General features: G+C 45.8%; 1 protein-coding gene across 1 annotated transcript in view; it reads right to left on the bottom strand.

The window, feature by feature from the left end:
• ATP8B1 (ATPase phospholipid transporting 8B1) overlaps positions 1–14462 on the bottom strand; it is a 126044-nt gene that overhangs the window by 17690 nt on the left and 93892 nt on the right. Inside the window, exons 14-18 of the mRNA XM_059140999.1 lie at positions 12247–12290; positions 11185–11341; positions 5045–5233; positions 2294–2406; positions 487–651 (exon numbers count right to left, since the gene is read on the bottom strand). Coding sequence (XP_058996982.1) covers positions 487–651; positions 2294–2406; positions 5045–5233; positions 11185–11341; positions 12247–12290 — 668 coding nt within the window. The remainder of the gene's footprint in view (positions 1–486; positions 652–2293; positions 2407–5044; positions 5234–11184; positions 11342–12246; positions 12291–14462) is intronic.

The following is a 14462-nucleotide window of genomic DNA, read 5'->3' as shown; positions in this document are numbered from 1 at the left end:
CATACTGCCTCAATGGACACAAGCCACTTCCTTTCACTAAAGGTCGATACTAGCTCTTTGTGAAACATATCCTTCTAACCTAAACTCTCCAGGCAGTAAGTGTTCAATTTTGAGAAATTTCACTTAAAAAAATGGTATGTTTTTCTTGTTTCAAGGTTTTGCAAAATAAAAATAATTTCAGTGATTCTCAAAATGTAATGAATATGTGCTGGTTGGTTATGTAAAAATCATAATGCATTTTAATGAGTGATACAAAAATAACAGAATCTAATTAGACTCTCCATGTTTTCTGTCTTTTGGTTTCTCATAATGGCAATTTCTATGTTGCCTGCTGAACAAAAGAAACTCAAATGACCTAGTTCCATTGTACCAATTTGAACTGCTAAAGTAAGAATTCTATTTCAAGCATGAGATTAAAAATATAACAAAACTTAATAAAACTTCCAATTCTCTTTAGAATATCGAGTTGGGAAGGTTAAGACTCACAATTAAGTCTTTTTCAATCTCTTCATACACTTTATCCAGAGCTTCATCTCGGTTGGTGGAAACTAAACTGGCGGCGATAAACTTTTTGTTCCATTCTTCATACTCTTTTTCTTCAATTTCCTTGTAGCAAAGGCACAGAGTTCTAAGAGTCTCGCTTGCAAAGATCTATTCAAAAGATAATCCATTCAACAAACAATAGTTAATTTTATGTAATTCAAGATCGACTCTTTTGAAGTTATACAGTAAGAATTTAAAAAGAGGTCATGAAAGATAACGAATTCTGAATAAATACATTCTGTGGATGAGATTAAACAAATACTAAGTATTCCCAGTATTCTAAATATTCCCAGGATCCTATCTGTAGTTCCCAAATTAGTTAAAGAGAAAAGTATAGATTTCTTCTACATCAAGTCACTAGAGTGAAGAAAACTTTTTCTTATAATGACTCAGAAAATAACAGACGAGGGAGCTGCCTTGGGGAGTGTACTGATGTCATAAACAGAGACCTGACAATTTTATAACTTGTTCCCATAAACTGTTACGAGCCGAATCAGCTGTGAACTCTCAACCAAGCATTGTTTCCTCAAGCCAATTCTGAAATACCTGAACCCCTGTTAAAGGTGAGATAAAACATTTAAATGAAAAAGAGTGTCTGGAAAATTTAATCATGGTGAACACATTTAAGCTATTTTAAATAGCTGAAGTGTGAGCCAGTAAAAATGCTTTATTACTTCACAGCAGCATCTTGTCTAGCCAAGATGGCGGAACTAGTTCCCCCAACTGACTGTTTACTTTCAAAGATTCTTTGGAAGGTTGTGCATCTGTTTGATTAAATTGCCATTGTTCATATCCTCATGAGAAATTATCCATTGTAACTGCTTTGACAACCTATCTTAACTTAAAATGCGATCCCAAGAAGTAACATGTACAGGCTTCTTCCTGAAGGACCTTTGGCTGGTCCCAAAACTCAACCAGACCCTTAAAGTAAAGGGAAGAAACTACCCTTTACTAAGCACTTATTAAGTGCTGGGAATTGTGCAAAATGCTTTCCCTTGCAACAACCTTCCTTGGTAGGAATTATCTTCTTCTTCTTCCTCTTTCACATGGGCAATTAATGCTTCAGTGAAACACAACTGTTTCCCCAAGAACACAAAACAAAAAGGCAGGACTGGGATACCAGGGCCGATGGATGTCCTCCATACTTCATTGCCATCATTGATAGAACCAAAACAGTAAGAGGACTGGTAGGCAATTCCAAGGGTGGCATTTCCAGAAGCATTCTGAATTAACTGCAATTATCACTGGACTAACTTCACACTCCCCTCAGATAACAAATCTGAAGTAATGAAGACCAAACTGATTTACTGACAAACACCTCAAACTTCATTATCCACCTCATTGCTTTGTCATGCCCCATCGTCCACGAATGCTCTTTCCTTCATCGTACACTAGGAGGCTGGTGGAATTCCTGGAGTCCACACAGATATTAAGACCACAGCTTGTTATGGTTACGTAGCTTGCTCAAGGTCACTGGAAGCGAGACCAGTCATTACCCTAGAACAGCCCTGCAGATGCGGCCAACCTGGATGCTGGAAAGGACAGCATGGCCATGTCCCAGAAGTCAGCAGCAGCGGCATACCCAGAACCAGCCTGCTGTATTCCTACATTCATGCCCTTTCCACACAGCTACACCAAGACACGGGAGGGGCCAAGAGTTAACATAGAACTTTCACGTACAAGATCTCACAAGAGAGTATCAGAAAGAGGGTTTGCAATCAGTGGCATAAAGGGTAAGTATAGGACTTACATCCAGGGCGTCCTGTGTCTCCTGCTTTGTTGGATTCATCTGATGTAACCGTTCGTAAATCACCGTGTCAGCCCCTTTACAGTAAAGCCTGATACTGCCTTCTGGAGTTCTTACTAACAGCAAGAGAAGGAAAAGCAAATAATGAAAGTGGGTTTGATTTTTTAATAGAAAACCACATTTTTTTTTTAAGATTTTATTTATTTATTTGACAGACAGAGATCACAAGTAGGCAGAGAGGCAGGCAGAGAGAGAGGAGGAAGCAGGCTCCCTGCTGAGCAGAGAGCCCGATGTGGGGCTCGATCCCAGGACTCTGGGATCATGACCTGAGCCGAAGGCAGAGGCTTTAACTCACTGAGCCACCCAGGTGCCCTAGAAAACCACATTTATAAAGCTAATCTGAAGGTTAGTCTGCTAATAATTCACCATTAATTTAAAATCATGAATGTGCCTAGAAAAACTTCACTCTCAACAAACTCGGCAAGCCACCATCTACATACAACGTAAGAGTGACATAAATATGAAAAGATTCCTTTTTTCAGCTCAGTTTTTCATATTCTTACTTAGTTTCACAGCAAGTAATTGACCGATTCCCAACTGTGTGCCAGATTCCCAACTGTGTTCTAGTTTCTTCCATGATGCCTTCTTTGTCTATACCGCAGGAATCTTTCTTTTACACATAAACCCATAATGCTGACTGCCTTTAATACTCAGACCATAACATGACTTCCTGTGACCATTTTTCTTAGATTTTCGGATCTGTGTGGTAGTAACAGCATGTGCCCTCATCACTAACTGGACTTTGAATTCTTTAAAGTAAAGGCTAAGCATGGTAATTGGTCTAGATCAGTGCAAAGGCACACAGAAAGCACTCAGTAAAATGTGCCTAATCAACATTTAGTAGAGAGTTGAACTTATATATTTTTACTGGTTAAAAATTCAGTCTCAGGGGCGCCTGGGTGGCTCAGTGGGTTAAAGCCTCTGCCTTTGGCTCAGGTCATGATCCCAGGGTCCTGGGATCGAGCCCCGAATTGGGCTCTCTGCTCCACAGAGAGCCTGCTTCCTCCTCTCTCTCTGCCTGCCTCTGCCTACTTGTGATCTCTGTCAAATAAATAAATAAAATTTAAAAAAAAAATTCAGTCTCAGAGTAGAGAAATCTCAGACACTTTGAGCGATCAAAGCCAACATCACTAGTAATCACGGGCCTCCAGATGTGATATGCTGGGAAGGATGGAGCCCCAGTCCGCGGACTCCTCCTGCCAACAGTGCATAACCTGAATTCAGTCATGTGGCTGTATGGGACAGAACCAAATCAGGAGACTTTCGACAAACTAATGGGCCTGTGCTTTTCAAAAATGTCAATGTATGGAAGAAAAAAATTGAGAAACTGTTGTAAATCAAAGGAGACTGGAGTTAACAGTCCCCTAATGCCCTCTGCAATCTAGGATCTTGAATCAGGAAGGAAGGAAGGAAACAGGGAAGGAAGAAGGGAGGGGAGGGACGGAGGGAAAAAATCTCTGGTAAAATCGGAAAACATCCTGTAGATTAGATAATAATATTGCTTCATGTTAAATTTCCTGATTCGGATCCTTTTATTTATATCTCCATGAATGTTCTTATTCATTGGACATAGCTACTTAAGTCTTTAGGGAAAAGGAGCATCAGCTCTACAATTTACTCTCCAGTGGTTCAGGAAACAAGAACCTGTGTATGACGAAAATGATGAAGGCGATGTGGCCAATGGTAGTAGTTGGCAGCTATGGAAGAGAATACAAGAGTTTTTTAAATCATTCCTGCAGTCTTTCTGTAAATCTGAAATTTTTTAAAATTATGAACTTAAAGCTTCCAATATTGGGAAGCAGTCATCCGCTCCACTTGGTGGCCTGTTGTCCTGTGCCTGCACTGGAGGTACACTCTTGCTTCCTAAGCACAGCCGTGCTTTTCTCTGAACCCCTCTCTTGCCGCCTCTCCCTTCCCTGATCCCAAATGCAGAGCAGAAGTGCTCCGAGGGCCTCACAAAATAACAACGTGTGTGTGGCTTGACCACCCACCGTGTTCCCACCCTCGAGTCAGCACGTGGTGGCTCATATCGTGGAAGAAGGCCAACATTTGCAAGATTCAGATATACTGCAGGTGTCCCTTTGAGTGATGGACACCAACCAGAATGCCGGGGAAAAAGACAGGTTTCAACTAAGTCCGTGGCAATTTCCCAGGAGCCAAGTGGTTCATTCACTGCCCGTATTATTCTAGGGTCATTAAATAAAATGTGCAGAAGGCAGCATCTAGGGTGCCCGAGTGGCTCAGTTAGTTAAGCAACTGCCTTCATCTCAGGTCATGATCCTGGAATCCGGGGATCCCGGATCCCGGGATCAAGTCCTTCATTCGGGCTCCCTGTTCCATGGGGAGTCTGCTTCTCCCTCTGACCTTCTCCCCTCTTACACTCTCTCTCACTCTCTAATAAATAAAATCTTAAAAAAAAAAAAAAAAGCAGCATCTAAATGATTGATAGAGGGGCACCTGGGTGGTTCAGTCGTTAAGCGTCTGCTTTTGGCTCAGGTCATGATCCCAAGGTCCTGGGATCGAGACCCACATCAGGCTCCCTGCTCAGTGGGGAGTCTGCTTCTTTCTCTCCCTCTCCCCCTGCTTGTGTTCCCTCTCTTGCTGTCTCGCTCTCTGTCAAATAAGTGAATAAAATCTAAAATAATAACAATAATAAATGAGTGATACACAGACACACTCTTGAAGGAGACCTACCAATGATAGACATTCGCTTCCGGTCACTGTTGAAGTCCAAAATGGCAAGAACATCGTAAGTCCTCTCAGTTCCCAACTCACTGATGGTGATGGTGTTCTGGGTCCTCGCGAGGAAGGCAAAGCCAAAGTTCCGGGCCGCGTTCACTAGAGCACCTTCGTCAGGAGAAGCCGCCTGGTAGTTGAGCTGACCTAACAGAGAAAACCAGGGAAGCTGTAAAGCCAGATGCAGAGCTCACCACCCCGAGGTCACAGCTGGCGTTCACGTCGGGGGTAACGATATAGCGCAAAGCCCAAAACATCCCCAAGAAAACAAACTGCTAATTCTTTTTGGGGGTGGGGGGGTTGATTTATTATTTTTATTTTTTTATTAACATATAATGTATTATTAGCCCCAGGGGTACAGATCTGTGAATCGCCAGGTTTACACACTTCACAGCACTCACCATAGCACACACCCTCCCCAAAGTCCATCACCCCACCACCCTCTCCCTACCCCCCCTACCCCTGGCAACCCTCAGTTTGTTTTGTGAGATTAAGAGTCTCTTATGGTTTGTCTCCCTCCCAATCCCATCTTGTTTCGTTTTTTCTTTTCCTGCCCCCACAAGCCCCCCATGTTGCATCTCCACTTCCTCACATCAGGGAGATCATATGATAGTGGTCTTTCTCTGCTTTACTTCAAATCGCTAATTCTTAAGAAGTATGCCAACATTAACACTTGTCAAACTTTAAGGTTTTTATTTCTAATCATAAACAGTAACATAAACTAGAAGTAAAACAAAACAACTGGCGAGGAATAGAGGAAGGGCTTCCTACAATCTCACCAGCTGGAGGAAAAACAACACTACTGACACTGTGTTACAATTCTTTCTAGTCCTTCTGAAAATGCCTAGTTCGGTAATAGTTTCTATCATATTGAACATACATTTACACCCTGGTTACTTAAACCTTATATTTGGAGCATGTTAACATAGCTTTAAAGATTCTTTCTAAACATTATTATTTTTTTAAATTTTTTATTTTTTTATAAACATGTATTTTTATCCCCAGGGGTACAGGTCTGTGAATCACCAGGTTTACACACTTCACAGCACTCACCAAAGCACATACGCTCCCCAATGTCCATAACCCCACCCCCCCTTCTCCCAACCCCCCTCCCCCCAGCAACCCTCAGTTTGATTTGTAAGATTAAGAGTCACTTATGGTTTGTCTCCTTCCCAATCCCATCTTGTTTCATTGATTCTTCTCCTACTCACTTAAGCCCCCATGGTCTTTCTAAACATTATTTTAATGAATGTGAACATGTCACTATTTTCCAATTACAGGCACTTAGCTTATTTCCAAGTTTTTCTGTTCTCAAAAATAACATCGTAATAACTATTTGGTCTGTGTGCAGAGTTTTGCTGACTATTTTCTAAAGATAGCTTCCCAGGAGTGAAAATACACTGCTAAAGAATTCTGATAATTTTTAAGTCAGTTGGGAAATCTTACTCATTTATTTTCTAGAAGGATTATACCCTTTATCGTCCCTCTGGAAGAGCATGCTTACGTCACCACAGCCATATTCCCATACTAAAAAAAAAGAAAAAAACCCTCAAAATTCATCAATCTGTTCCATCGCCTGATGTTTAAAGTTAATTAATGGAAAGCTGCCTTCAGCTCATAAGCACTCTTCGACAAGTGGGATAAATCTCACCACGTTGCGCCAAAAAAGGCAGACATGCAAGTCTACGTGCTGTGACTGCACTTCTACCGACCACAAAACCAACAAAGCTAACCCGGGCTGTGCCAAGTCAGGACTGGTTAGTTCTCTCGGAGGGGCACTGGCTGGAAGGGACGCAAGGGGACTTCTGTGGGACTCGTAATGTTCTGTGTTTTAAAAATCTGGGTGTTCATGACACGGGAAGATTAATTGGTGAAAAAAACTCAGCCATATGCTTGTCTCCTTATACATGTTGTACTTCGGCAAAAAGTTGAAAAAGATTTTCCATTTTTCTTTTTTAAGATTTTTACGTATTTGAGAGTGAGAGAGAGAGAGATCATGAGCGGTGGGGAAGGGTGGAGGGAGCCGCAGACTCCCCACGGAGCAGGGAGCCCGACGCGGGGCTTGATCCCAGGAGCCTCGGATCATGACCTAAGCCAAAGGCAGACACTTCACGAACCGAGCCACCCAGGCACCCCGCCATTTTTCTACTTCAGCTATTCTGCCTCAAAGCAGAAAGGAAAGTACTTGTACGGTGAGGTGAATTTTCACAGAAAAAGGCATTTCGTTTCCCTCCATGGTTTGAGCAGGATGCAGACCATTGAGGGATGGGCAGCTTTTTATAACATCGTCCACCAAGAAGGGGAGGACGCTCTGGGAGGACGCTCTGAATAAGCTATGGGGAGGGTGACACCTCCATACCCCGCCCCCCCACACCCAATGCCCCCACACTCATCCCCACACACACCCGCTTCCCCCTCATACCCGCCCCTCTACACACCTGTTCACGTGGCTCACCCTAATTAAGTCCATATCTATCAATTCCCAATTAGTAAGATGACCCTTTAGATTTTCTGTTCACCCAGAAAGTCGTATACCAGAAGTTACGAACATACACGCTGAATCCATCCGCTCCAGACACACACACACACACACACACACACACACACACACACACACTCCCGAGGGCAAATATTTGACCAGAGCTAAACAAGCAGCAGTGGGGACACAACCCCTCCCTTGGGCCAGTGTGGCTGACACCCTGTTGTACGGTGCTGATGGCAAGCTTATTTCCAGCAGGAAAAAAAGCAATGAAGTGATAAAAGGTGGTCAAGTTCCCATGACTAGAACAATCCTCTCTGGAACAAGCACTGATACTGTTATCATTACCCAAAACCGCCCCCCTTCCATTTGGTTCTTATAATGGGGTCACAGAAGTGCACACGAGTAGAGACAGGAAGGAACTCAAGGAGCTGGTCCAAACTCCAGCTTCATGTTTGCAGGAAGAAACTGGGACAAAAAATATCCTTCAGGAACCATTTCCAAAGAGAACTCCTTATTTACTGTACAGTTGGAGGCAACCAGAGAGACACTCTGTTCTTTCAGAAACTAATTTGTGGACCATGAAACCCGCACAGATAAAAAGATTCTCCAACCACAAATCACACCTTGGCAAGTCTGCCACCAGAGCTTTCTCTGGCAGGTTCCAGCCCTGAAACAAGGGACCTCTCTGATGACCCCCTCAACAACCTCACCCCCTGCAAAGCCTTGCTGAATGTCTCCCCCATTCAGGACTTCCCGGTCCTTCCCACAGACCCCACCCACACCCAGGCCCACAGCGCATCCAGACTTCACAAAGAAAAGGCCTCCAAGCCTTCCACACTCGGCTTGGACACAGCTCTGCGGGAGGCAGGAGTCAAAGGTGGCCCTGGGGTTCCTGCCCACTCCCCCAACCCCTCCCCCGCCCCACGTACACACACACACCTCCTCCAGGTTATTCAAGTGCTAATCTAGGTCCTGCTGGGAATGGATTTTACAGGTGTCATTAAGGTTCAAATCAGTTGACCTCAAGATAGGAAGAGTGTTCCCACCTAATCAGGTCAGACCTTAAAAGGGACAGGGCTTTTCCTGGAGAGAAAGATCGGAAAGATGAAGGGGTTCCATGGAAGGGAGATTCTTGTTTCCTGGCTTTGAAGACAGTAAGGGGCCATGTGGCCAGGAAGAAAGGAGGTCTGTAGGAGCAGGGAAGGAAGACCTCCATCCTTTATGGAAAACAGAGTCCTGCACTCTTCCCTGTGAGCTTGGAGGAGGACTTGGGAGCTCCAGATGAGCACATGGCCGGACCTTGATGTTAGGGAGATCTCCAGCAGGGAGACCTGGCATGCCATGCCCAGACTTCTGACCTACAGGACTAGCAGCTCATGAATGTGTGTTTCTAGCTACTGAGTTACGGTCACTCATCACAGAGCAACAGAATACCAAAGCAGCCTCTCCAAGCTCTGTCCCCAGGTACCTCCACAGGGACCCCACACTCGAGTCACACAGACCGCCACTGAGCTAGTCTGATGCCTACGGCAACATGTGTGAAAGGACTGCCTCCCTCTCCTGTTGATGTGATGCGTGATGTGAAGACTGACCAGTCTCTAGTATTCCTACAGAAGAGAGAAAATGCAAGAGCAGAAGCAAAGGCACCCCAGGCGGGACTGCCAGGGGACCCAACCAGAAGGGGTCTTACTTGACCTGCTGTGTGGGTCAGGCAGGTTCATGGGCCTTCTGGGGCTGGATTATCGATCACAGCAGGAGGAGCAGTTCCCAAGGTCCTTCCAAGGGACCCTTTCAAGGTACTTCACATATCAAACCCCAAACAATTTCTCTTTCAGCCTCCTGCGCCTAGACATCCAGCTGTACTTTATTCGCGGTGGCTGACAGCAACTGCCCATCATGGACTGTGTGAAAGAAGTTTCCTCGAGACGTACAACTCCTGGCCTCAGCGGACAGTGAGACAAAGAGCTGCGCAACATTCGGCTGGAAGGACACACCGGGTTGTGAACTCCACTGAACCCAGCCTTCCACCTGCCAATGCGGAGGATGCTGGTGCTCGGACCCAAGACCCGGGTCTGTATCCTGTGCTGTGGCAGCCACCCAGATGGGGCCGGCCCATCTCTAGCAGAACAGGGCTCTTCCCGTAATGTCCCGGGGAGGAAAAAAGAACATATAGGCCATAAGATTGAAGGATGTTTGCCTACGTCAGCTGCTCAGTTCTCAAAATAACCACCACACACTATTAAAAAAGGGGGGGACAGAATCATGTTACTAATGAGTCAAGACCTAAGAGAACCATGTTGCTTAGAAACATCACAGTGGATCCTTACTGCATGAATAAAATGTGCTCAGCTAGAAACAGACCTTGACCAGCGTGTTGGTTACTTACGACCTGGTGTGTCCCTGTGTTCCCCGACTTTGCCCGCTAACAGGCTTCCCTGTATCTGTCCCCATTTGAATTCTGCGGTTATCTCGCTTTACCACACGGTGAGAGCCAGCCTTGGAATGGGTTTCTTTGAAATCTGCTGGAAGTAGTGCCCGGAGCCTGTACACATTCAGCTTTTTTCTGCATATTCCTTCCGCTGGGAGAGTTCATATTTGCCACACGTGAGGTCGCAAGGTCAGAAAACAGAAAGGCCCCGTCCTCTGCCGCACTGACCTGAGGGGAGGCTGGACAGGCAGACCGTGCTTCACTGCAGAAGTGCCAAAAGGGTTGCTTTTGCACTTTTGATAATGCGCAGGTATATTTATAGAACTTACTGTAATGTCTGTGTGTGAAAAAATGGCTAGCTTTCACGGACACGGGACCAAGTTGCTGCAACAAAGCTGGCACAGCTGTATTTAAGAAATCTGCAAAGCGGGGTGCCTGGATGCCTCAGTCATTCAGTGTCTGCCTCCGGCTCAGGTTGTGATCCCAGGGTCCTGGGATCCAGCCCCACATTGGCTCCCTGTCAGCAGGGAGTCTGCTTCTCCCTCTGCCCCTGCCCTACTTGTGTGCACTCACTCACTCACTCTCTCTCTCTCAACTAAATAAAAAAAATCTTCAAAAAAAAAAAAGGGAAAGAAAAAAGAATTTTGCAAAGGAACCTACAAGTCAGCTTTGCTGGCTCCCATGCAAATACACATTAATTATGCTCCTTCCCATGAAAAAGGCATCTTACGTGAGCCCAGGCTCTGGTGGGTATTACTTCAAACCCCAAACACATCTGAATCCAGAGAATAGATTCTCTCTGAAATTATTTTGTAGCAAGATTGTTCAAGTTCAAAGTCCCCTTACAATCCAGATAAGGCTTGACTTTTCATTCTCAATAAATGTCAAGTAATAGCAGGGAGGGGAGATTGGGATTCTTCCAGTAATAATGCAAGAGTCCATCATTTCTGTTAGCGATAAGATTTCACTTGCAAAGCGATAAACACATCTGGAGCCGCACTGTGAAGCAGATGTGCATTTTCAGATCCTGAGAGCTGGTTTCCTATCTTGCCGCCTCCTACACCATCGGGGTGAGAGCTTGCTGATGTTCACTGAGTAAAAGACACACGTCCGGTACTAATATGCACGTGAGTCACCTGCGGACGAGAACACTGTTCCCCGTGTCCGAGATGCCAGAGCCACACTTACCATCCAGACGTTCCACCATGACTGTGTGGCAGACCGCAAGCAGGAAGAAAAACTGGCGGACTTCCGACTCTTTCCCCGACTGGATTTGCTCGATGAGATAGTGGTCATGAAACGCAAGCTTCCCATCGGCAAACGGATTCCAACTAAAGTCGACTTGCTGAGAGAAGTGGAGGGAAGAAACGGACATGAGAGTCTGAAAATGTGCACGTGGGTTTCACAAAGGAGCGCCGCTTGTCTTCGGAGCCAAGTCGTTCCGGAAAAGTGATCTTGGGATTTTTATTTTTTATTTTTTATTTTTTTTAAAGATTTTATTTATTTATTTGACAGACAGAAATCACAATTAGGCAGAGAGGCAGGCAGAGAGAGAGAGAGGAAGGGAAGCAGGCTCCCCGCTGAGCAGAGAGCCCGACGCGGGGCTCGATCCCAGGACCCTGAGATCATGACCTGAGCCGAAGGCAGAGGCTTTAACCCACTGAGCCACCCAGGTGCCCCGATCTTGGGATTTTTAACACACTCTTCAGTGTCAAGAGGCTCATACCCGTCTTAAAACAAAAAGGCACCCTGTGGTGGGTTTGAATGGCATCCCCCAGAAAGATTAGTGGAAATCCTGACCCTGGTAGCTGTGAGGACGACCTTATTTGGAAATAAGGTCTTTGCAGATGGAATCGAGTTGCGATGAGGTCCTACTGGATGACGGGGGACACTAATCCAGTGACTGGCGTCTTTGTAACAGAGGAGGGAAATTGGGACGCAGACACACAGATGCCCAGGGAGACCGTCATGAAACGACGTTAGCACATATTTTAGGATCAGGTCTGTAAGCCAAGGAATGGCAAGGACTGCAGGCCACCACCAGCAGCTAGGAAGAGGCAAGGGAGGATTCTTCTCTAGGACCTCAGAGGGAGCCTGGCCCTGCTGGGAGCTTGATTTCAGACGTCGGGCCCCCAGAGCCGTGAGAGAATGAACTTCTGTTGTTTTCAGCCCCCCATTCCGTGGTACTTTGTTTCAGCCATCATGGGCCAATGCGCACCCCTGAACCCTTCCCAAGGTGAAAGGACTCACCTCGATCTTGCTGTGACTGTTTTGCGAAGCATCCCGATGGTCTCCTGAGGAGCAAACAGGACACAAGAAATGGAGTCTCCGCCTGTGTACGGAGGTCCCCCCCAACCTTGCTTTAGTTCTATGGGTTTCAGCCTGTTTCTGGACAGCCTTCAAGTTTAGAACTCTTTTTCAAGAGTTGTGAAAACAAGAGAACCTAACGAGAAAATCTGATGCCAACGATATACAGCCTGCAAAGGCTCAAATGCTTTCTACTTGGCTCTTTACACAAGAAGTTTGCTGACCCCCATCCGTGAACCCCCCCATCCTGAGGTTCAAATACTGGTGCCTCTGTCCTTCCACACGGCATCCTTTTCGGGGGCCAGACTCCTACCCCTTGAAGTGCTTTACCTGCCCCCCCCACCACCATGAAAATAAATTCTCTCTCATGTCCATGAGAACAACCATTTCCTGGACCCCCCGTGTCCCACCACCTTCCTCACGGACCCCATATCTGAGATGCTCCTTATGTAAAAACACATTCATAGTATAGTTTTCTACAAGGGAAAAGCACATGGTATTCTAATTGCTCTTTTAAAAAATTGAATGAAGTGGGTGCCTGGTTAGCTCAGTCAGTTAAGCATCTTTTTTTTTTTTTTTTTTCAGATTTATTTACTTATTTGAGAGAGAGAGAGAGAGTACACAGTGTTGGTGGGGGGCAGAGGGAGAGAGAGACTCCTCAAGTAGACTCTCTGTTGAGCACGGAGCCCCACACGGGGCTTGATTCCAGGACCCTGAGATCATGATCTGAGCTGAAACCAAGAATCAGCCACTTAACCAACTGGGCCACCCAGGCGCCCGACATCCAAGTCTTGATCTCAGCTGGGGTTGTGATCTTGGGATGGCGGGATCGAGCCCCACGTCAAGCTCTGCGTTCCGCACGGAGTGTACTTAATCCTCTTCCTCTGCTCCTTCCCCCGGTCGTGCTCACTCTCTCTCAAATAAATAAAATCTCTTAAAAAAATGATTAAAAACTGTATTCAGTCTTTATTTAAAAGTCAGAACACTGAATACAGTATTAGCCTTAATATTTTTATAAATATGCAGCATGTTTCAAAATATTAGAATGCTCATCAACGTTTTCAAAATAATTATGGGGACATACATATAAAATTCACATTAACTATTTTTTTTATTTATTTGACAGAGGGAACACAAGCAGGGGGAGTGGGCGAGGGAGAAGCAGACTCCCGGCCGAGCAGGGAGCCCAATGCGGGGCTCGATCCCAGAATCCTGGGATCATGGCTTGAGCTGAAGGCAGACATTTAACTGACTGAGCCCCCCGGGCGTATCCCACCTTAACCATTTTTTTTTTTTTAAGATTTTATTTATTCATTTGACAGACAGATCACAAGTAGGCATAGAAGCAGGCAGAGAGAAAGGAAGGGAAGCAGGCTCCCCGCTGAGCAGAGAGCCCAATGTGGGGCTCAATCCCAGGACCCTGAGATCATGACCCGAGCCGAAGGCAGAGGCTTTAACCCACTGAGCCAACCAGGCGCCCCCCACCTTAACCATTTTTAAGTGTACAGTCCGGTGACAGTAAATACAGTCCCACTGCCAGGCAGCATCACCCCCCACCCACTTCGGAGCTCACTCATCTGGTAAAGCTGAAACTTGGTACTCATTAAACAGTAACTGCCCACCCTCCCCTTCCCCCACCCCCCGGCAACAACCCATTCCATTTCCCATCTGTGTAAATGTGTGTCCTTTGTGACTGGCTTCTTTCACTGAGCATGGTGTCTTCCAGGTTCACCCATGGTGCAGCGTCTGGCAGAATGTTTTCCTTTTCAAAGCTGACTAATATTCCGGGTGTATGTGCACCCCACATTTTATCCACTCATCTCCTGAGGGACACTTGGGTTGCTTCCACACTTTAGCTATTGTGAATAATGCTGGCAAGAACATGCTTGTGCAAATCTCTCTCCCCATCCCTGTTTTTGGTTCTTTTGGGTTCACACCAAGAAGTGGAAATGTTGGATCACACGGTACCTTTATGTTTAATTTTTTGAGGCACGTGTGCCTCCTTCTGACTGTTGACCTCTCCCATGCATGTGTTCCTGAGACCACCAGAGAAGCCACCTCAGAACTCAGCCCAGAATGGCCACTAGGGCTGGGATCGGGGAGGACAGCGACAATTCTGGGAAGGCGGGTCCTGGTCACACGGACCCCGGGGGACTGAA

Source organism: Mustela lutreola, chromosome 11 (assembly GCF_030435805.1).
Source record: "Mustela lutreola isolate mMusLut2 chromosome 11, mMusLut2.pri, whole genome shotgun sequence".
Classification (NCBI taxonomy): Eukaryota; Metazoa; Chordata; class Mammalia; order Carnivora; family Mustelidae; genus Mustela; species Mustela lutreola.
Note: the sequence above shows the minus strand (reverse complement) of the source record. Positions and strands in the feature narration are given on the sequence as shown.